Below are 21950 nucleotides of genomic sequence, written 5' to 3'. Positions count from 1 at the left end.
TATGTGCACCAGTTGACATCAAAATAGGAACATTCATGACAGTTTTGTTTGTGATAATGAAATACTGAAACTAATGCAGGGTCCCTAAACAGGAAAATGGACAGAGAAATCTGACAGATAAATAGTCAAAGAGTGGGTAGTAAATAGCTGTACAAATAAACTACAGCTATGAACATGAGCAGATCAGGATAAAAAGAACACAAAGAATACACGTTTTATGAACCCACCTGTATAAAGTCAAAAAATGGACAAAACTAAAGTATATTAATTCTACAGATAAGAATCTATGTGATAAACTATGCAGGGAATAATAATTCGCAAACTCATGGTATAGATTATCTTGGTAGCATGTGGAGGACAGGAGATGTAATCAGAATGAGGTATACAAGAGGGTGTCAAAGATGTTTGTAATTTAGTTATTAACTTGACTTGGGTGGTAGAGATTCATGTTCTTTTTATTAAGCCATACATACACAAAGCCATGCATATATATTATATACTCTTTTGTATTTATATGTCATAATGAAATTTAAAAAAAATGCTTATAGTCTACAGATTGCCTCCTTAAACCTCTGCACTTCAAAAACTGCTCTCATCTGCCCTGAGGGTTTATTTTCTAGAGAGACAAACTTGGAACACTCCAGCCACGGGAATGCCTAGCAGGCTTATCAGCTGAATCAAAGTCTATCTATTGAATAATAAGACATGCAGCCCCCTTCCCTTTCTCAACTCCAAATTATCACATTCTTTTGTTTTGTTTGGTAATTTGATCACATGATAAAATAGCCAGAAAAAGTTAAAACTTACCTCCGCCACTTCCTTTTGAAAAGTCAAAGTCATTTGGGTTCTGCCATAAGCAAAAGGTCCGTTTCTATGAGAAACATTTTCAAGCCATTTGATAATCAGTGGAGTTGATATACTAAAAGGCAGATTTCCAATAATATGTACATTTGGAGGATCTGGTTGGCATAAGAAAAAAACTTGGAATGATTATTTCATCAATATATTCTGAATACAATTTTAGCTAAGAGTAAAATCAAACTGGATATTAACAGCATCAAACAAAAATATAAAAAAGATATGGCTGAGTATTTTCCAGTCCATTTATTCTTCAGAAGCAGTGTTTTCTCACAATCCGCTTTGAATTATCAAGGAAAAAAAATCCTACCTAATTATTATTCAGTCAGTCAAAGTCTTCAGGTTTTGGCTTAGGAAAAATATGAAAAAGAACTGGTTTGAGGGAAAAGATCATTTGCTTTGGACATGATGAGGTCAAAGTTCCTATGGGGCACCCAGATGAAGCTGTGAGATACTTAGGCAGGGGATACAGGCTGGACATGAAGATTAAGTGTGTGCAGTATATACATGGTAAGTGAAACCACGGGGGAGGAGTAATCCAGGCAAACCTGCTGCATGAGAACAGCAGATTCCACCCCGTCTCCCCCATCTCAGAAACAACATGTAAGATGTGGGTGGAAAAATAACCACCAGCAAAGAATAGTTAGAGAAAGCTCCCAACAATGTAAAAGGAGGAATAGGAGGGCCTGGTATCAGGGAAGACAGGAGCAGAGAAATAGTCTAGAAGAGAGGAACAGTCAGATTAATGCCAGGGAACTTGGGATGGTTGGAAGCAGGCAGTTAGATCGGTTGTCACTGTGTCTGTGATGGGGCTGGGCAGGCAGAAACCTGAAGGCTGGTGTCGAGAAGAGGACGGTGGGTTGAAAGGGGGAGACGGGCAGCACTGGCATCTCTGAAGGAGCCTGGCGTGCGGCGGCCAGAGACAAGGGGGGCAGCCACGGGGGACGTGCCAGAATCGCGCCCCCAGGTGTTCTGAGGGGTTTAACGGGCAAGAAACACACCCCATTTATCTATGTATCCCAAGGAGCTGGCACATAGCAGGTACCCAGTAAACACTGTCTGTGGATGAAGAGCACCTGGGTTAGTCATTGAATGTGAAAGACAACGGAAATAAAGTTAGAAAGGTGTGGGTACAGCTTGGTTCACTAAAACACTGCTTTTTTCACCACTTGGAAAAAGTAACACTTTATAGTTCATTCCATCCTTACATGGTATCATAAAAATGCAAAGTTTATTTGAACAGAACCCAAAATATTTGAAAAAGATCGGGTAAATAAATTAGAATTATAAAATCAAATTACCTTATCTTACTTTGGAACAAAGTGGAAAAGCAGAAAAAAATTGCCATGCGCATTACCTATTTAATTCTATTCATTTAATTTTTTTTTTTTTTTTTTTTTTTTTTGCGGTATGCGGGCCTCTCACTGTTGTGGCCTCCCCCGTTGCGGAGCACAGGCTCCGGACGCGCAGGCTCCGGACGCGCAGGCTCAGCGGCCATGGCTCACGGGCCCAGCCGCTCCGCGGCATATGGGATCCTCCCAGACCGGGGCACGAACCCGTATCCCCTGCATCGGCAGGCGGACTCTCAACCACTTGCGCCACCAGGGAGGCCCTATTCATTTAATTTTTAATATAAATATATAATAAACATTTATAATGTATAATAAATAACAAATATTTGTGATCTAAATAATTACAAAAGAAAATAAGAAAACCAACCCAAAGTCACTTACCATCCTCCCACCGTCTTTTGAGACTTTCTGGAAAAGCCCTTTCTATCTTAAATGTCAAGACATCTCCATGGACGATTCTCAATTTTCCAGGTGCTGCATCAGAAAGCATCTAGTTTACAAAAAGGACAATAAAATGAGCTCATACACTTTGGAGAAGAGTAGAACTAATTTTTTTTCTTCAAGTCTGTGCATCGTTAAATAAATCTGAAAAGCCAGACTAAGAATGATCATTAATGAACTAATAGCATGCTGTGTCCACTGCAACAGGCAACTGTGGTGTTTGACTTTCAACACATTAAGAATGACTGGGGACAGTGGCAGATAATAGTATCACAATAGCTTATAACATCACAAATAATACATTATCTTAATTCTGACCCTCAGAATGACTTGTATTTCTGTACAGACTTAGCAAAAACTCCACTCTTAGCTGTTTTTTTAAATTACAGACTAAGCAGTCTCCCAAGGGAACAGAAATAAAACCAAAAATAAACAAATGGGACCTAATCAAACTTACAAGATTTTGCACAACAGAGGAAACCATAAACAAAACAAAAATACAACCTACAGAATGGGAGAAAATATTTGCAAACGATGTGATCCACAAGGGCTTAATTTCCAAAATATACAAACAGCTCATACAACTCAACAACAACAAAAAACCCCAGTCAAAAAATGGGCAGAAGACCTAAATAGACATTTCTCCGAAGAACACATACAGATGGCCAATAGGCACATGAAAAGATGTTCAACACTGCTAATCATTAGAGAAATGCAAATCAAAACTGCAATGAGATACCACCTCACACCGGTCAGAATGGCCATTATTAAAAAGTCTACAAATAACAAATGCTGGAGAGGGTGTAGAGAAAAGGGAACCCTCCTACACTGTTGGTGGGAACGTAAGTTGGTGCAGTCACTGTGGAAAACAGTATGGAGGTTCCTTAGAAAACTAAAAATAGAATTACCATATGATCCAGCAATCCCACTCCTGAGCATATATTCAGACAAAACCATAATTCATATTCACAATAGCCAAGACATGGAAACAACCTAAATGTCCATCAACAGATGAATGGATAAAGAAGATGTGGTACATATATACAATGGAATATTACTCAGCCATATAAAGGAACGAAATTATGCCATTTGCATCAACACTGATGCAACTAGAGATTATCATACTAAGTGAAGTCAGAAAGAGAAAGACAAAATACCATATGATAACACATGTAGAATCTAAAATATGACACAAATCTTGAACCTATCTTGAAACGAACAGAATCACAGACATAGAGAACAGACTGGTGGTTGCCAAGGGAGGAAGGGGGAGTGGGGAATGGAAGGAGTGGGAGTTTGGGATTAGCAGATGCAAACTATTATACGTAGGATGGATAAACACCAAGGTCCTACTGTGTAGCACAGGGAACTATATTCAATATCCTATGATAAACCATAATGGAAAATAATATAAAAAAAAAGAATGTATATATATGTATAACCAAATCAGTTTGCCGTACAACAGAAATTAACATTACTGATAAAAAATAAATTAGAGACTAAGGACATTACAATGAAATACTGAGAATTAATTAGGAGCAAATCATAGGAAAGATGGACTTAATTCAACTAAATCTTTGTAGCCTAAGTATATACAAAGGATGCTACATATTACCAAGATCTTTAACTTAATCGATGACTAGAGTCAAACAAGCAGAAAGTCATGTGTCGTCGCCAAGCTGTACGTGGCAGAGTCTGAATCACCCCCTGACCAGAGCACCCCTAAAGTACTTCTGATCCACAGGCACTTGCAACCTAATGAATTATCCTGCATGGTTTTTTTTTGTTTGTTTTTTTGTTTTTGCGGTAAGCGGGCCTCTCACTGTTGTGGCCTCTCCCGTTGTGGAGCACAGGCTCCGGACGCGCAGGCTCAGCGGCCATGGCTCACGGGCCCAGACGCTCCGCGGCATGTGGGATCTTCCCGGACTGGGGCACGAACCCGTGTCCCCTGCATCGGCAGGCGGACTCTCAACCACTGTGCCACCAGGAAAGCCCACCCTGCATGTTTTAACAAAAGCTACCTCCCAGCCTAGTTCTACCTTCCACTATTTGCTTTCCTTCCTCTTCCTTCAGTTTTTATGAGTAAAAAAGAAAAATAAAGGAAAAAAGTACTCTTTCCTTTTTTTTTCCCTCCATCTCATCCACCTTCGCATCACATCTTAAGAAATGCTCTTACAATACTGAAGCGCTGGCACCTAACTAAAAAGAGCCTTACAGTTAAGCCATCTATAAATTTGCATTGTGTTAAGTGCCCTGGACCCAACACAAAACTTGATTCTGGAAGTCCTTAGTTAAAAAACAAACAACAACAAAAGAAAACAGATGCAATCCCTGAGCTTATAAAGCTCAACATGCAGGAGTGACTAAAATCAATGAAAACAAACACATCTAAAGTAGGTAACAAAAGGAAGACATAACCCTCTTCCCACACTAAATCTCAGCTCAGGGAGCTCAGAGAACCTTGGCTCCAATTCACGGAACTTTTGCCCTGAGCATCCCTTGGACCTTCTTCTCTAGCTCAATTAAAGCTAACTAATTCTCCTAACTCTCCTCTTCACTAACTCAGGCAACTGAGGAAGGATGAAAGCACCACCACAGAAGCCAGGGAGGAGACATGGACCGGGGCACCCAGTTGTAGATCACTTACACCTTTGGGTCAACAATGTGCCTTGCACATGCTTCTTTAGAGCACTGTGTATTACAGTTATGTATATTTAAGTTTTTTTTCCCTGCAACAACATAGACCCTTAAGGGCACCTGTTTCTTATCTACCTTAATATCCCCTGCAGCTGCAATAGTACATAGTAGTGCTTCATATATATTTGATAAGTGAATGAATAAGTGAATGCTCAAATGGCATTCAGTTTTCTGTGAAGCTGGAAAACTCCTCTACTAGACTGCGAGATTTGGGGCTCCCAAAATTTGTAGGGTCCAGAAACTTGCAAAGATTTATTTCACTGATGAATCAATTAGAATGTGAGAAAGGCATAGCTGAAATGCATATACTAATTAGAGGCTAAACATTTTAAGTCTGGGAATCATCTACTTTGATACATTTAGCCATGGTAGTTTAGCAAAAATAACTGCATACCTCTGATATTAATGTACTTATGGATTATTTTAAGTTACCATGATTTGCTAAAACTTAATCTGATGAGTTCCAGACAGTTAATCTTAGAAAATATAATAACCTCAATATACCATAAAAATAAAAAAGGAGATAGCTCTCTATGGGACAGGTTCTTACTGTATAAAAACTGTGTATTTAATGATAGCATTTATCATCAATGAAGAACTTAAAATTTTTTCTATAATTATGCTTCACATAATTAAAACAAATAAGCATACCAAAAACCAAGAGGCAGAACTAAAAGCTTATGTTTCACAATGTCAATATATAGAAAGTAATGAAGTCATCAGTAATTAAGATTAAAACAATGTAAATTTGGCTTTTTGGCATTAATTTACATGCTCTGATAACTCAACCAAGTTTGAAATGTTAATTTTTTCCACACTGACACACACAGCTACATACCAGAAACCTGATATAATACACATTCACCTTCCTTTCCTAAGTTTAAAGTTGCTTTTTTTTTTTTTTTGGATTCCCCTTCAGGCTTACGTGTCAATCAGTGAAACAGCAAGTCGTCCTGTTCTTTAAAAGGTCTACCTTTTCCAGGACCACTCTGTAGCTTAATCTTCCCCTTTCCCACTCCCCACTGCAGAAGGAATGAATGCTGGTGTTCAGTTTTATGGGAAGGCCCTGAAGCAATTATGGAGGCGAAAAAAAAAATGCTATACAAACTGAAATGACAGTATGATTACAGACAGCAGCCATTTCAACACCTGATGATATTCAGCAATGACACAGAGACCTTCTAACTAACCACTAATAGAGGAAAATGTTTTCATTATCATAATGATATGTGGGGAATGACGAAGGGGTGGGAAAGATCACTATTACACCCCTTCAAGAATAACACTTCAAAACATTGGAGGTGTTGCCTCATCATGTGCTCAAAGGCACAGCTGACTATGAATGCACACACTTGATTACAGCCAAGTGGGTATTTATACAGACACTCAAATCATTCTATCATTTTTATTTTAGTTTCCAATCCTATATTCTTCCAAAATGAGGCATGAGTAAGCTTTGAGTAAAAAATATTCATTAAATAAGGCTGTAAAAGAAGAAAGAAAGCCAAACCACGATAGGAGAAACATGTATGTAAATCGTGAGAGCTTTACATCGTAACAATCCTGGAGATGTTAGATCTCACAGCTGACATACTGAATTATACCATTTTCACTCAGTATTGGAAGTAATTATACCCAGTTTCCAAGAGACCATGTGTTTTTCTGGTATTAAGTTTTGTAAAGGGTACAAGGAACAAACAGAGAATTCCTTTAATAAAAGTGAGAAAACAAATGCAAAAGTATTCTTCACATGGTCACCGAAAAATCTCTCTCCTCTAACAAGTCAAGGTCTTAGTGAATGCTTTCTGTGGGGGGCAAGTAGCTATGGTCTAACGAGATAGTTTGCTGGTGATCTAATTTGATGCGGAAAGAACTTATACCCAATTATAAGGTACTTATGCCCAATTACCAATTCCTTGAGAAAAACTATCAAATAGCCATTTTGTATGTTTTATGCCACCTTCTCATGGTGAGGGGCTCCTGGCGGCCAATGCTGTACAGTGGGCTAAAGATTAATTACCCAGCCCAGTGATATTATCTTCTTTCTAACTTGCCACAAAGTAGGAACCCAAACACCGTTGAAATAAGGGCTGGACTAAACTGTTAGGCAAACTATATGATAATGAATCTACAGTATGAAACCAATAGGTTAAAAAAAGTTTTTTAATTATATAGAACACACAGAAAAGACTAATGCTATTATTCAAAAGGAATTTAAGATAATGTTAAAAATGACTTTTCTAAGGGTGAAGATTACAGCATGATTTCAAAAAGTCAGCCTGCTTTGCTTTTTAAACAGGCCCAGAACATGTACAGTAGAAACTCACTTAGACTCATCAAGGAATTAGATGTTTGATTTAATAAATTTTCTACTCAACCAATGTAACTCCTTTAGGTGTTAACATTTCTTAAACAGAAACATACAGATGGAAATCTTTCTAAACTGTATTGCACAATTCTCTTCCTAACCCAAGAACAATGCACCCAATTTCACCCTTTTCTTGATGACTTGGGTCACTGTTGCCTGTAGAGCAGTGGCCTCAATGGTTATGATCCCTTAGTGCTGTGTTTTCCAGCTTTTTTTTTTTTTTTTTGCGGTACACGGGCCTCTCACTGTTGTGGCCTCTCCCGTTGTGGAGCACAGGCTCCGGACACGCAGGCTCAGCGGCCATGGCTCACGGGCTCAGCCGCTCCACTGCATGTGGTATCTTCCCGGACCGGGGCACGAACCCGTGTCCCCTGCATCGGCAGGCGGACTCTCAACCACTGTGCTACCAGGGAAGCCCTTTTCTTTCAGTTTTATATTTGCTTTTTATAGCTTTTCTGCCACAGTAATAACTGTTACTTCTTGCTGTTGTCAGTGGGTCTGCTTCTAGCAATGATCTCTGTACTTACGACTTACAGTGGACTAGGAAATCACTTTGGCTGTAAGTCACCTTTTGCTAATTGGTTGAGTGTTGTCTATGTTATGATTAACTACGGTTATATCTATATCAAGTAACTTACATGTGTAAAGTATGTAATTATCACAACAGAAAGTCCTCCTTATTTAAAATTTGCTAGCAATGAAAGAATTTCAAAATTCTACTACCTCTGATTAAAAACAGCTCCTTTTGTCAGGATGACTAGATTACTTTATATGTCCCTTTACAAGACGACAAGGAAGGAGAATAATTATAATAGCAACCATTTATTGACAACTGGCAATAGGCCAGGCTCTTTACATAAATTTCTATCTATCCTTGTGATAACCACAAAAGATAACTACCATTCCCATACTGCAGATGAGAAAGCTGAAGCTAAAAAAGATTCAAAGGCAAGCTCAGGGTCACAAAGCTAGTAAGTGACATATATGATATTTGAACATCAGCCTATTTGATTCTCAATGCCATGAACTCTCTACTTTGCCTATCAAGTAAAAAATAATCACTCTATTTACCTACTATAAAATCCCAGAGGTAATACTAACAATAATCAATGCCTTACAATCTCCAAAATTCCATGAAATAAACACTTAACGGTTAGGAAGACTCCTAAAGCTTCTTACTCTGGTCAAGATGAAATACAGGAGACCAGATACATTCTTTTGCCTTAAACGAGAAACGGACAAAATAGTTGAGGCAATAATATTCAGACACTGGACAACAGGAAGTGCGGGAAAACCTGCAGATCCAAGAAGCTCTCACTGCCCCACGGGCAAGAAACACGAAGAAAATGACACCAGGCACATCATGATGAAAATGCTCAAAACCAGTGATAAAGAAAAAAAGTCTTAAAAACAGCCAGAGAAAAAAGACAGAAGCAAAGATAAGAATGACAGATTTCTTGTCAGAAACAACACAAGTAAGAAAATAGCAGAGCAACATCTTAAGAGCACTGAAAAAACCCAAAAACCTGACACTATGTTTTTTAAACACAAAGGCAAAATAAAACACTTTTCCAGACATACTAAAAAGGATTTATTACCAGGAGATCCACACTACAAGAAATGCTAAAGAAAGTTTTTCAGGTAGAAAGGAAATGATACTAAATAGAAATATGGAAGAAGTGCACTCAAAATAGTAACCACAGGGGTCACTAGGTAAGAATGTTTGCTTATTATTTAAGTGTCTTTAACATAGAGTTGACTTTTAAAACAAAAAATAACATTGCATTGTGAACTTTATAACATATGGAGAAATACGGCAACAGCAGCACGAAGGCCTGGCAGGAAGAGATGCGAGTATACTATTGTAAGATCTGTATGCTATCCATGAAGTGGTATACGTAATTACTTGAAGACAGACTGGGATACGTTAAAGACAGACGTATACTATACACCTTCAATAAGCCACTCAAATAATAAAATACAGAGCTATAGATAATCAACTGCAGTAGACTGACTACTGGCCCCACAAAGATCCACATCCTAATCCCTGGAACCTGTGACTAGGTGATGTTACATGGTAATAGGAACTTGGCTGATGTGATTAAAGATCTTGCGATGGGGGGCTTCCCTGGTGGCGCAGTGGTTGAGAGTCCACCTGCCGATGCAGGGGACACGGGTTTGTGCCCCGGTCCGGGAAGATCCCACATGCCGCACAGTGGCTGGGCCCGTGAGCTGTGGCCGCTGAGCCTGCGCGTCCGGAGCCTGTGCTCCGCAACGGGAGAGGCCACAACAGTGAGACGCCTGCGTACCGCGCAAAAAAAAAAAAAAAAAAAAAGATCTTGAGATGGGGAAATAAGCCTACATTATCCAAGTGGGCCCAATGTAATCACAAAGGTGATGAGAGGCAGGAGGATTAGAGGCAATGGTAGAGATGTAGAAGCGAGAGGTACATGAGCTAATGAGGGCAGGTGGCCTCTAGAAGCTGAAAAAGGCAAGGAAACATTCTCCCCTGAAGCCTCCAGCAGAATACAGCCCTGCTGACCCTGCTTTTAGACTTCTGACCCCCAGAACTGTAAGAGAAAAGTCATTTTAAGCTACTGAATTTGTGGTAATTTGCTACAGCAGCAATAGAAAACTAATACATAAGGCAGAGATGGCCAGAGTGGTGGGAAAAATGCAAGACGCACTACACACTTGCCTATGAGAAACACACTTAAAATATAAAAACAGAAATAGGTAAAAAGGATGGAAAAGATATACCATTCTAACACTAATCAAAAGAAAGATGGAATGGCTATATTCATATCAGACAATGTAGATTTCAGAGGAAAGAATATCACCAGGGATCAGGAAGTTCATTTCAAAATGATAAAGAAGCCAATCCGTAACAAAGATATAACAATCCTAAATGTTTATGCACCTAAAAACGGTGTTTAAAAATAGTTGAAACAAAAACTGATAGGACTGCAAGGAGAGACAGACAAATCTGCAATTAGAGTACAAGATTTCAATACCTTTCTCTCAATAAATGATTGAACAAGTAGACAGAAAATCACTAAGGAGATAGAAGACTTGAGTAATGCCAACTGACCTAATTGAAATTTATGCTGCATCCAACAACAGCAGAATGCATATTCTTTTCAAGAAACGTTTACCAAGACAGATCATATTCCATATGCCATAAACAAGTCTGAATTAATAAAAAATGATTCAACTCCTGCAAAGTATGTTCTCTGATTACAATGGAATTAAACTAGAAATTAATAACAGAAAGAGATCTGAAAAGCCCCCAAATTTGAAAACTAAATGATACACTTCTCAATAATCCACAAGTCAAATAAGAAACTATAAGGGAAATTTGAGCTAAAGTCTTTCTTTAATATCTAAAAAGAAAAAGGAAATTCTGAATGCAATGAAAATGAAACAACATATCAAAATTTGTGGGATTCTCCTAAAGGTGTACTGAGAGGGAGATTTATTGTACTAACACCTATAAGAAAATATGAAAGGCTTCAAATCAATGACTTCAGTTTCCACCTTAAACTATAGGAAGAACAAATTAAACCCAAAGCAAGAGGAACAAAAATTTCAGAGCAGAAATCTATGAAATAAGAAAACAATAGAGAAAAATCAGTGATTCCAAAGCTGTTTTTGTTTAAGATCAATAAAGTTGACTACTCTGTAGCCAGATTGACCAGTAAAGAGAGATATGCCAATTACCAACATCAAGAATGAGAGAGGTGACATCATTACAGATTCTACAGATGGTTTCTTTACCATTAGAAAAATCAATATAATTTGCTATATTAATTAAAAAAGAAAACCATCCGATTATCTCAAAAACTCAGAAAAAGTATTCTTACAAATCCAATATCCATTCATTATTTTTATTATTTTTTTTACATCTTTATTGGAGTATAACTGCCCTACAATGGTGTCCTAGTTTCTGCTTCATAACAAAGTGAATCAGCTATACATATACATATGTTCCCATATCTCTTCCCTCTTGTGTCTCCCTCCCTCCCATCCATTCATTATTTAAAACAAACAAAAAACTTCTCAGCAAACTAGGAACAGAAGGGTCCTTCTTCAGCCGGAAAAAGGAGATCCAGGAAAAACCTACAACTAACATCGTACTCAATGGTTAAGAGTCTGAATGCTTTTCCCCTAAGACCCGAGAAAGACAAGGATGTTTACTCCTACCACTTCTGTTAAACACTGTACTGTAGGTCTTGGTGCAAGATGAAGAAAAATAGTGACAAATAGATTGGAATGGAGGAGGTGAAACTGTCTTTATTTGCAGATGACATATTAATATATGCAGATAATACTAAGGAAATCTACAAAACAGCTACTAATAAGTGAGTATAGCAAGGTTGTAGGATACAAAGTCAATATCTAAAAATAAATGGTATTTCTACATAGTAACAACAAACAACTTTGAGTTAAAATTAAAAACCAATACCACGGGCCTCCCTGGTGGCGCAGTGGTTGAGAGTCCGCCTGCCGATGCAGGGGATACGGGTTCGTGCCCCGGTCTGGGAGGATCCCATATGCCGCGGAGCGGCTGGGCCCGTGAGCCATGGCCGCTGAGCCTGCGCGTCCGGAGCCTGCGCGTCCGGAGCCTGTGCTCCGCAACGGGAGAGGCCACAACAGTGAGAGGCCCGCATACCGAAAAAAAAAAAAAAAAAAAAAACAATACCACGTACAATAGTATCAAAGAATATGAAAGTTAAGGGTAAATATGACAAAAGGTGTGCAAGACTTGTCTACTGAGAATTATAAAACATGGCCATGAGAAATTAGAGAAAACCTAATAAATGGAGCAATATATCACGTTCATGGATCAGAAGACGATACTATTAAGATGCCAGTTCTCCCTAAAGTGATCTACAGTTTTAATCCAATCGCAATCACATGAGGTTTTTTTTTTTTAAGTGGAAATTGCCAATATGATTTTAAAACTATTTGGAAATGCAAAGGATCTAGAATAGCAAAAACAATTTTGAAAAAGAAGAACAAGGTTGGAAGACTTACATGACCTGCTCTCAAGTCTTACTATAAAGCTACAGTAATCAACACAGATTGGTACTGGTGAAAAGACAGACCTATAGATCAATAAAAGAGAACTGGAAGTCCAGATATGGACCAACACACATAAAACTAATTGATTTTTGACAACAGTAACAAGGCAACTCAATGAGGAAAAGATAATATTCTCAACAAATGGTGAAAAAAAAAAACCCCACTTTACCCTTACATCACAATATATACAAAAGTTAACTCAAAATGTGTCATAGGTCTACATGTAAAAGTTAAAACTACGAAACTTCTAGAAGACAGGAGAAATTCTTAGTTTGGGTTTTGGCTTTTTTAAAAAAATTTTCTCAAAGTACTGTGACTCTAAAACATGCATTAAATTTAAGTGCTAAAATTTCATGCACTTATATGGGGTAAGGTGGAAGCAAATTATATTAACTCCATTTTGAGAATTTAGAGTTAGAATGATCTCGCTAAGATTAGTGTCTAAACAAGTTTCCTTACTGAAAGTATTTTAGAGATATCTTCATAATTTTTCTGCTCATTGTAAGGAACTAATATTACATAGTGATTCATAGGGATTTATTGTAATATTTTACTCCAAACTGTAGATTTGTAGATTTTCAAGGTTCATGTTCCTCTCATTGTGCAAAAAGAAGATCAAAGTGAGACTTCTGCCTTTCACTGTAATTTTTGTTTTGTCACGGAATGTTTAGAACAAGAGGAGGGCAAGTTCTGGCAGAGTTTATAATTTGGCTCACTTGGAGCAAACCAACGAGGCGGCACTCTAACTACCAAATTAAGGTCTCTACTTAATCAACACTTGGAAAATTGGAGAGGGATTTTATTTTTCTCCTTCCCATTTACAATCATCCCTTGGTATCTGCAGGGGATTGGTTCTAGGACCTGCCGAGAATACCTAAATTCACAGATACTCAAGTCCCATAATCAGCCCTCTGTACCTGTTCAACCTCAGATTCAACTAACCTTGCATAGTGTAGTACTGCATGTATTTACTGAAAAAAAATCTGTGTATAAGCGGACCACTGCAGTTCAAATCCGTGTTGCTCTAGGGTCAACTGAACTTTGAAAACCACTGGATCTTATGTTGCTTATGATTCTAAGAATTTGTACATTATTCAGGAAATAAGCTTTCAACTCAATTAGCATTCAACTTTTTAAAAAACTGAGATACAATTAACATATAACATTATATTAGTTTCCGGGCACAGCATAATGATTAGATATATGTGTACACTGTGAAACTATCACCACACACAAATTTTTCTTCTTGTGATGAGCACTTTTAAGATTCACCCTCTTAGCAACTTTAACACATACCGTACAGTATTAACTGTAGTCAGCATGCTCTACATTACATCCCCAGGACTTATTTTATAACTGGAAGTTTGTACCTTTTGACTAACTTCACCCAGTTCACCCAAGCCCAACCCCCAGCCTCTGGCAGTCACCAATCTGTTCTCTGCAGCTACGAGTTCACTTTTGTTTTGTTGTTGCTGTTGTTGTTTTTAGATTCCACATCCAGATAAAACATCCAGAAGAAAATGTAGGAGAAATTCTTAGTTTTGGCCAATTATTTTAAAACTAAGGTGTAAAAAGCATCAAATTAAAAAAAATTGATAAACTGTACATGATAAAAACTAAGTTTTATGCACAATCACAAGAAAATGCAACCACAATAAGAGAGAAAGAAGCTCCACATGTCCAATACTAGTTTGATGAGTTGGAGAAAGTCCCAATGTTTCCACAGCACTGGGGATTTTCTAGTGCTCCAAAGGAGTAACATTACTTTTCTCCTATACCTCTTTCCAGATTAGCAGTCTCATGAACAATCCTTAATTACCAAAAGTGCCCAAGGCATGGGGATGATAATTTAATTGATTACTTATATCAAAAATCGTACTGAGTGCCCACTAAGATAAGGCATTCATTTAATCCATAACAATCCTATGAGCAAACCAAGGCACAGAGAGAGAGTTACCTGCCCAAAGTCATATAAATAGTAAACGGTACAGCCTGAAATCAAACACAAGCCATTTGATGTTAACAGTCTGTTCTTCGCTACAAACTCATACTATAATGCTTCCACGTATTAGACATGTTTTCTTACATTCCAACATGCTGATAGTGAAACCTATGTTATCACTATGTTCTTTCCCTCAGGCTGCCTCATGATAATATTTTAAGAATTGAATTAAGCTACAAATGACATACTTTCAGCTAGCAGACATTTTATAAATTATTATAATTTCTTTAAAAAGTAATTCTATTAGCTTAGGTATCACTAAAATGGAATCCTTAAAATAGATCACTCTCCTTCTGCCTTCACTGAGTTTTATGATTAATTTAGTACCTCTAAAAGAAAGTGGTTTTACATATTGAAACATTCTTTACAGGAAAAAGAAGTCTATTTGATATTTTAGTACCCAACATTTTTTTAATGTAAATTCCTTTCATGCATATAAGACACTAAAAATTAATTTTGCCTCTTCTACAGAAACAAAAAAGAAGTCAAATACACATTTCTTGCACAGTAATTTACCTTGAAATCAACCTTCATGGTTAGGAAAAAAAAGCACAAAACTCTTTTGATAATCAATGCTACACAATTATTCACTTTCACCATTAAATAACACATTTAATCAGCTTATTAGATAGATCCCTACAAAGACAGAGAGACAACCTTTTTATCTCCCACATGAGACATCACTGAACACCTGCTATGTGTCAGGCACCCTTACATGTCAGGGAACAAACCGAACAAAAATCTCTACCCTCATGGCGCTTACATTCCACGGCGTGAGACTGACAACAAAGAAGAACATATAGTGTGTCAGACAATAAGAAATCTCATGCGACAAATAAAACAAGGCAGAGGTTAGGAGTGCAGGAACTTGCGTAGGCGGTGGGGGGGGGGCAGGTGAGAAGAGTACAGTTGTGGTTTAGTCTGTCTTCAAAGATCTTTAGTTGAGATCAGAGAGGAGAATATATAAATTAAGCTGGCGATGAGAAATGTGATTCACCTCCCTGCCTAATGAGAAAGAATTACACATAAGAGAGGGTGAGATTTAGGGTTAAGATGCCCCTTTAAGGGGAAAAAAGTCAGATGAGTCTTCTTCTCTATGCCCACAAAAGGGTTAGATAAATAAACCTGCAGGGAATTACGTAGTGTTATTCAGTTTCTTTTTATCACCTTATGCTCTCACCAAAAATAACAATATTATCACTTCCACCTCCCACTGATACACCGCTCTTTCCTCAAATAAAGTTATAAATCTGAAACCAATTCTATCAATAAAGGCTGGCAAAATTAGATGAAACTAAATACCTAATTGTTTAAAGCATAAAAACTAGAAATAGCAAAATAATGAGAAAAAAATCACTAGGTTTCTAAAAAAATTCAGAGGCATGAACACAAAGCCCTAGATTTTCAAACAAATTTTTTCTAACTGTTCTGGCAGAAATTAAACATTTATCCATTAATACATACAAAAGTATCAGAATGTCCTAATTTTAAACCAATCTGTCCTCTTGTATGAAAGTAACAATGTAGATAATTTTATTATTCGGCTGGACTCGCCTAATAAATTGCTACTCATATGAACTAAAGGCTAAGGGCTCTTTTAAAGTTTCAGAATTGCAGAGGAATCAAACAAAGGCCCTTTTAAGTGCATTAAGTGCCCCCCATGAAGAATTCCCTTTACAAGATCCCTGATATAATCTGTTCCACTGTTTGCCACTGTTCCAAAAATATAAGTCCCTCCTCATTTTAAATCCACATCTGCCTCCCTCAATTCTTACCTATTTGTTTTAGTTCTCGTCTAGAGAAGACCAAAGCAAGCTGATCCTCCCCACCACAGCCTTTGATAGGCAGCTGTCAATCCCCTCACTCAAGGCTTCTCTTCTCCTGTTGAAACACACCCAATTCCTTCAAATATTTCCCATATGACATCACCTACTGTTTTAGATGCATGTATCATTTCATTTAAACCTCATCTTAACTCTACATGTACAATGGTACAACTTAATTTCTTCACTTAAAAAATCCTTACACAAATGCCTAAGCTTAACAATTAGTCTCTCTCAATGAGGCATATGTCTTCATCTTTTGCTTGTAGACATGATTTTCTGAATTTAAATGAGGTTCTCAGAAGTCAGTATTGGCATTACTTGGTTTTACTTATTTTTGAAAGAATGGGCCATGACATGCACAGCTATTAGTAGATAAAAAAAAATGGTCACACAAGGAAGTTTGTTTAGTATCAATGCATAAAGCAGGTTTATTCAAGCTGTGGCCAAGAGTTCATGTGGGCATGCTGGCTAGAAATGCAGATTCCTATACCACTCCAGACTATGGAATCAGAATCTCTGGAACGAAGCCTGGAGAGCTGCAGTTTGAGGAGCAAACTACAGAATCCTTGGATACCCTGGGGTTTAAGAAGCAATGTTTGAAGATTTATATCGAGTTTTTGCCTCCTAAAAGAGACACCAAGTATCTCACCTGTAATCCAGGAATAAAACGACTATCCTTTTCAACCACCAGCAGTTCAGCAACACCGGCATTGAGAATGGATCTTGTGATTCCCCCAGGCCCAGGGCCCACTTCATAAACATAAGCATTTGTCAGACTGCCAGCTTTCCTTACAATTTTATCTAGAGAAAAGAAAGTTTCAGTCGATTACCTTGGCAAATTTCAACATATGGAATTTAAAAAGAAAAATAATCTACACAAATTCTTATCAGCAATTACTCAATCAACTAATCTTTTATACATAAGATATATTTATCCGATTATTTAACGCTCAACCTAAACCAACATATAGTGGCCATTCAATATTCTACCATATAACTGGTGAATTGTACCAAACCCTTAATAAAAATAAGATTACCATAACAAATTTCCTTAACGTAAATTTAGCCGACATGGTCTTTTCTACCTGTTCCTCTGCCAAACCAATCAATTCCTAAGAAGAACTGCCTGGAAAAGCACGCATCACTTCTCTACAGTTGTTGAACACTCAATATCTGAATAAGCAAGACGACTTTCACACTCAATTTCCAGTGCTGCTAGTTAAAAATTCAGAAGCAAAAAGTGCTGGCAGTCTCTATTTTTACTAGCAGGCATCTAGTTGGTGGTCAATATGGCAATGGCAGCAAGTTCCTAGCTGGTAGGACTTGCAGAAAGTTGGATTCTTGGTTATTTTCAGGAAAAGGTGACATTTAGCAGTGGAGGTTTTTTAAGCTTTGCAAACGTGCAAGTTGATACGAGAAATTAATTTTTTAATTAATCGATCTAAGTTAGCAGACCTTAAGAAATCATGGAAAAGCATTTTACTGAGGATTCACTGCAATCAACCATCACTTCTGGAAACACAAACAGACTGGTTTTATTGACTGAGATATTAAAATCCAAGCAATTGGGCTTCTTGGGATAGTGGAAATTTAGCCACTGAAAACATACCAGCACTTCACTGCATTGTTCACTGATACCGTACAGTCTCATTTTTGCTTGTATTATTGATAACCCATCCTTGTAGGCTGAGGCAAAAACAGGCTCTCAACCATCCAAAAATAGTTTTCTCTTTAATGGGTGCCAGGAGAAAACTTGCACCCACTGACCATCTATTTGTTACAGGTGCTTTACATGTTTTCTCACAGCAAATCCTTACAGCCCATTAACTAAGAACTACTATCCCAGTTTAACTTCTCTACACTTCCTGGTTTCCTTGTTTACTATTTTATTTGGGTGAGGTCACCTAGAAAGCAAATGGAAGAGAAGGGACTCCAGCTCAGGTGTAAATCCTAAAGCCAATCCTTCCTGCACTAAAGACCAATGCCTCTCGGAGGGAACAAGAGTCTGCATTAAGCACGGGTATCGTGAATTTAATATTCTCATTTTTTTTAATGGAGAGCTATCACAGTAGGTAGGACAGTTGTTCCACCTTAAACTTTTCAAAACTTTTCAGAAACATTCAAATACAAATGACTATCAAAGAGGCACTGTCAATTCACTACACTTGGGTTTCATCTTGCTCTGCTCACACCTGAGCTTCTCACCTCACACAAGTACCTTAATTTCCCTTCACTTTGGTTCCTATAGAAAAGGGAATAAGAGTACCTAGATTCCAGAATTTATTCCTAAAGGTGAAAAGACTCACATGAAAAAATGTACATGAAGGATTCTTCTGGAAATATAAAGACCTGTATTTTCAGTCCTGAAAAAGGTGCTCTATACCTAGAATGTGGCTAATGACTAGTAGAAAAGGTTGGTTCTGGTTTACTACCAGAAGCTAAGAATCTGAGAGGTGGGTAACCTTTTAAAGCTCTTATAGTAGAGCTCTCCTCGAATTAAAAGATGAGAAAACTGAAACCACGTTAAGCTATTTTACCCAGTTATACTGCTACTGGCCTGTCCACACTGCTATTCTATGTCCAAAAGATAAAACATCCTATCCATGCTTTGTGGACTGTACTTCATTTAACAGAAGATGAACTTTCGGGGTGGGATTAATGATCCTTTCAGTTTCTGAAGAGGGGCCAAACAGAATGAAATATCAAAACCTTAGAAACGTTAAGTATTCCAACCGTGAACTAGGGGACATATTTGATATACATCGTTATTATTGAAGTCTCATCTTTTAGAACGACCAACACTCAGAAACGGCGGTAGAGGTTAAACGAATATACACGTTTGTCAAAATGTATCACACTGTGCGCTTCAAACAGGTGAATTTTATTGTACTTTAAATGTTACTTCAGGAGTGGGAATATAAACTGACTAAAATGTAAGCTCCTTGGGGACAGACTTCGCCTTGCTCACTCCCATATCCCATCTTCAGCTCTAGCACATAGGGGCTGGTTTAATATGTATTTACGAAATGAATATTTGCACCCTCGAGGATTTTAGACTCAACAGGTAAACGTTTAAATAACGAATCCCATGAAACTGACACTGCCGACATTGTTACTGATAAAATCCCTGCTCTAAGTTAACTGCATAAAAAGCCAATCTAGTCAGCACGTGCAGTGTATTTCGTATTGTTAACACCGAGCCTCGAATTCCAAAACCGCCTTTCAGGAAACGCGACCCCTTCTACGCCTAGTGTTTGCTCGGCGTCCGCACAACCTGCTTTCAAGAGCCCACGGCAAACACCCCTGAGCAAACAACGCATTCCACGTCCCCTGGGCGGCGGGACTCCGGAGTTTTCAGTTCGGGGCCTGACTTAAGTCCACTGCACACCTGTCCCTGACCCCCATCACTCGCCCGCAGGGTCCGCGCGACCCCCCCCCCCCACCACGACCCACGCCCCAGGGACGCGGGGGGAAGACATCCGGGGAGCAGTGATAAACCATCCACCTGTCAGCCTCAAGTCCAAGAGAAAATTCTGGGATAGCTGCTTCACGGCTTGCAGTCTAAACAACTTAATGATTTCTCGAATCGTGGGTAACGGCGGGAGACGGAAAGTGCCGGCCGTCCCGGAGGCAGCCATGAGCCCCGACCTGGCCGCATAGGTCTCACGCAGGCCCCTCCCCCGCGGTTCCTTAAGTAAAGGCGGGCGAAGAGCCGGGTAGTACTATGGCCCGCCTCCGAGCCTGTCTTATTGGTCAGACGTACCCCGCCGGAAGCGATGGGACGCGAACAGGAAGTCCGGGCGCACACATGGCGCATGCTCCGCGTCCGGTAAGCGCGGTGCGGTCTGGGTACACGCTGGTTTCCGCACGTGAGGGCGGGGGAGGTGTCTACGGCGCCGGGCCTCTAGTGGTTGGGCTGTGGCCGGAGCGGCCCGTGGGTGGGGCGGGGCGAGGCGGGGCCCGGGCAGGAACGGGGAGGGTCGGATCCAGGGATTGGTGGATGAAGTTCTCCAGGTGAATGGGCTTACCTACAGCCTCTCTGTGAGGGGTCGCGGGTGATTAGAGGCAAAATTGTTGATTGCTAATAACTCTCTTATGGTTAGGTGTTTTTAGAACCTCAGCACTGCAGGTGCGGGATAGCAGGTTTCTAACTTCTCTTGGCCTTATTGTTACTATTTGTTTTTAATCTGTTAAGTGAACATAATGTCTGCTTTAAAATTGTGGCGCTGAGAGAAGTCTCCTGGTGTGTAGATCCAGAACGTAGAGCAGTGCATGCTGTGTGGTAAAGCCGCAGTCAAAGATGGCAGTTACTGCTCTAATTATCTGGCAGGTGAATGCGGCCCAGAGGAGTTAAACAACATCAGCACAGCTTGTTCGTGAGAGAGCCAGAGCAGAACCCAACTCCTGTCCCTTCAGAATGTTATCAATTAGAAAAACCACTTTGTTTAGCACTTTAGGCTTTAGGAAGTGTTTTCGTGTATATATAAAATACTTGTTTTTGAACCTTTCACTAACAGTGTTGTGAAATAAATAGGGCAAATACTACTAGCCTCCGTTTAGAGCGGAGGAAACAAAAACTTTAGAGAGGTGAGATACCTTAATGAAACTCAGAAAGCTAGAAAACTGTAGAACCCAGATCCAATCTAGGTTTCCTGATGCGTGTGGTGGCTGCTCTTTCTGGTAACCTGCCTACGAATTGAGAATTGTTTGTCACCTCTTGCGTAGCTCCCCAGAGTTTTCTTATTGCCCCTTCATGCTGCAAGCCTCTCTTTGTAGCAACTGGAAAACGAAGGATGAAAGGGAAGGAAAATTAAACATGATAATACTGATAATAGCTAACATTCACTGAGCTTTTCCAAAGTATCAGGCTTCACAGCTGAGTGCTTTAGGACCATCATCTCCTTAATTGTTACAAAAGATTAAGGCTTAGGTTCAGCAATTTGCCCTAGGCTGCCCAGATAAAAAGTGGTAGAGTCAGGATTTAAATTCACAATTCTGTGTCCAGAGCCTGCTTTTTAAGCAGTGCAGTGGAGAGGTCATATGACTTGCCTAGGATGGAAAACAACAAAGCAAAGAAAGATATTAAAAATCTCTCTGACAGATGGGAGAATTTAGCTTTTCTAACCCTGTTTTTTTTTGTGAATTGCTCATTGGTCACAAGTGAAGGATAAAATTTTATATTTCTTGAAATAGTAAGTTTAAAATAAATCTAATGGAAAGCCAAGTAACTGTGGGTATGATTTGGAAATGAGGAGTCCATTGAAATCCCAACGGAAAACCCAACCACCTGCTGTTACAGCTATATTATAAGGAACTGTAAG

The 21950-nt window shown here is 38.9% G+C and overlaps 1 protein-coding gene across 1 annotated transcript in view; it reads right to left on the bottom strand.

Moving 5' to 3' along the window:
- Positions 1–20310, bottom strand: part of TFB1M (transcription factor B1, mitochondrial) — a 77588-nt gene extending 57278 nt beyond the window's left edge. The window contains exons 1-4 of the mRNA XM_060114508.1: positions 20135–20310; positions 17279–17430; positions 2592–2700; positions 808–959 (exon numbers count right to left, since the gene is read on the bottom strand). Of these exons, the coding sequence (XP_059970491.1) occupies positions 808–959; positions 2592–2700; positions 17279–17430; positions 20135–20267 (546 nt within the window). The 5' untranslated portion in view covers positions 20268–20310. The remainder of the gene's footprint in view (positions 1–807; positions 960–2591; positions 2701–17278; positions 17431–20134) is intronic.
- Between the last annotated feature and the right edge of the window lie 1640 nt (positions 20311–21950).

Source organism: Mesoplodon densirostris, chromosome 12 (genome assembly GCF_025265405.1).
Source record: "Mesoplodon densirostris isolate mMesDen1 chromosome 12, mMesDen1 primary haplotype, whole genome shotgun sequence".
In the NCBI taxonomy this organism is placed as follows: domain Eukaryota; kingdom Metazoa; phylum Chordata; class Mammalia; order Artiodactyla; family Ziphiidae; genus Mesoplodon; species Mesoplodon densirostris.
Note: the sequence above shows the minus strand (reverse complement) of the source record. Positions and strands in the feature narration are given on the sequence as shown.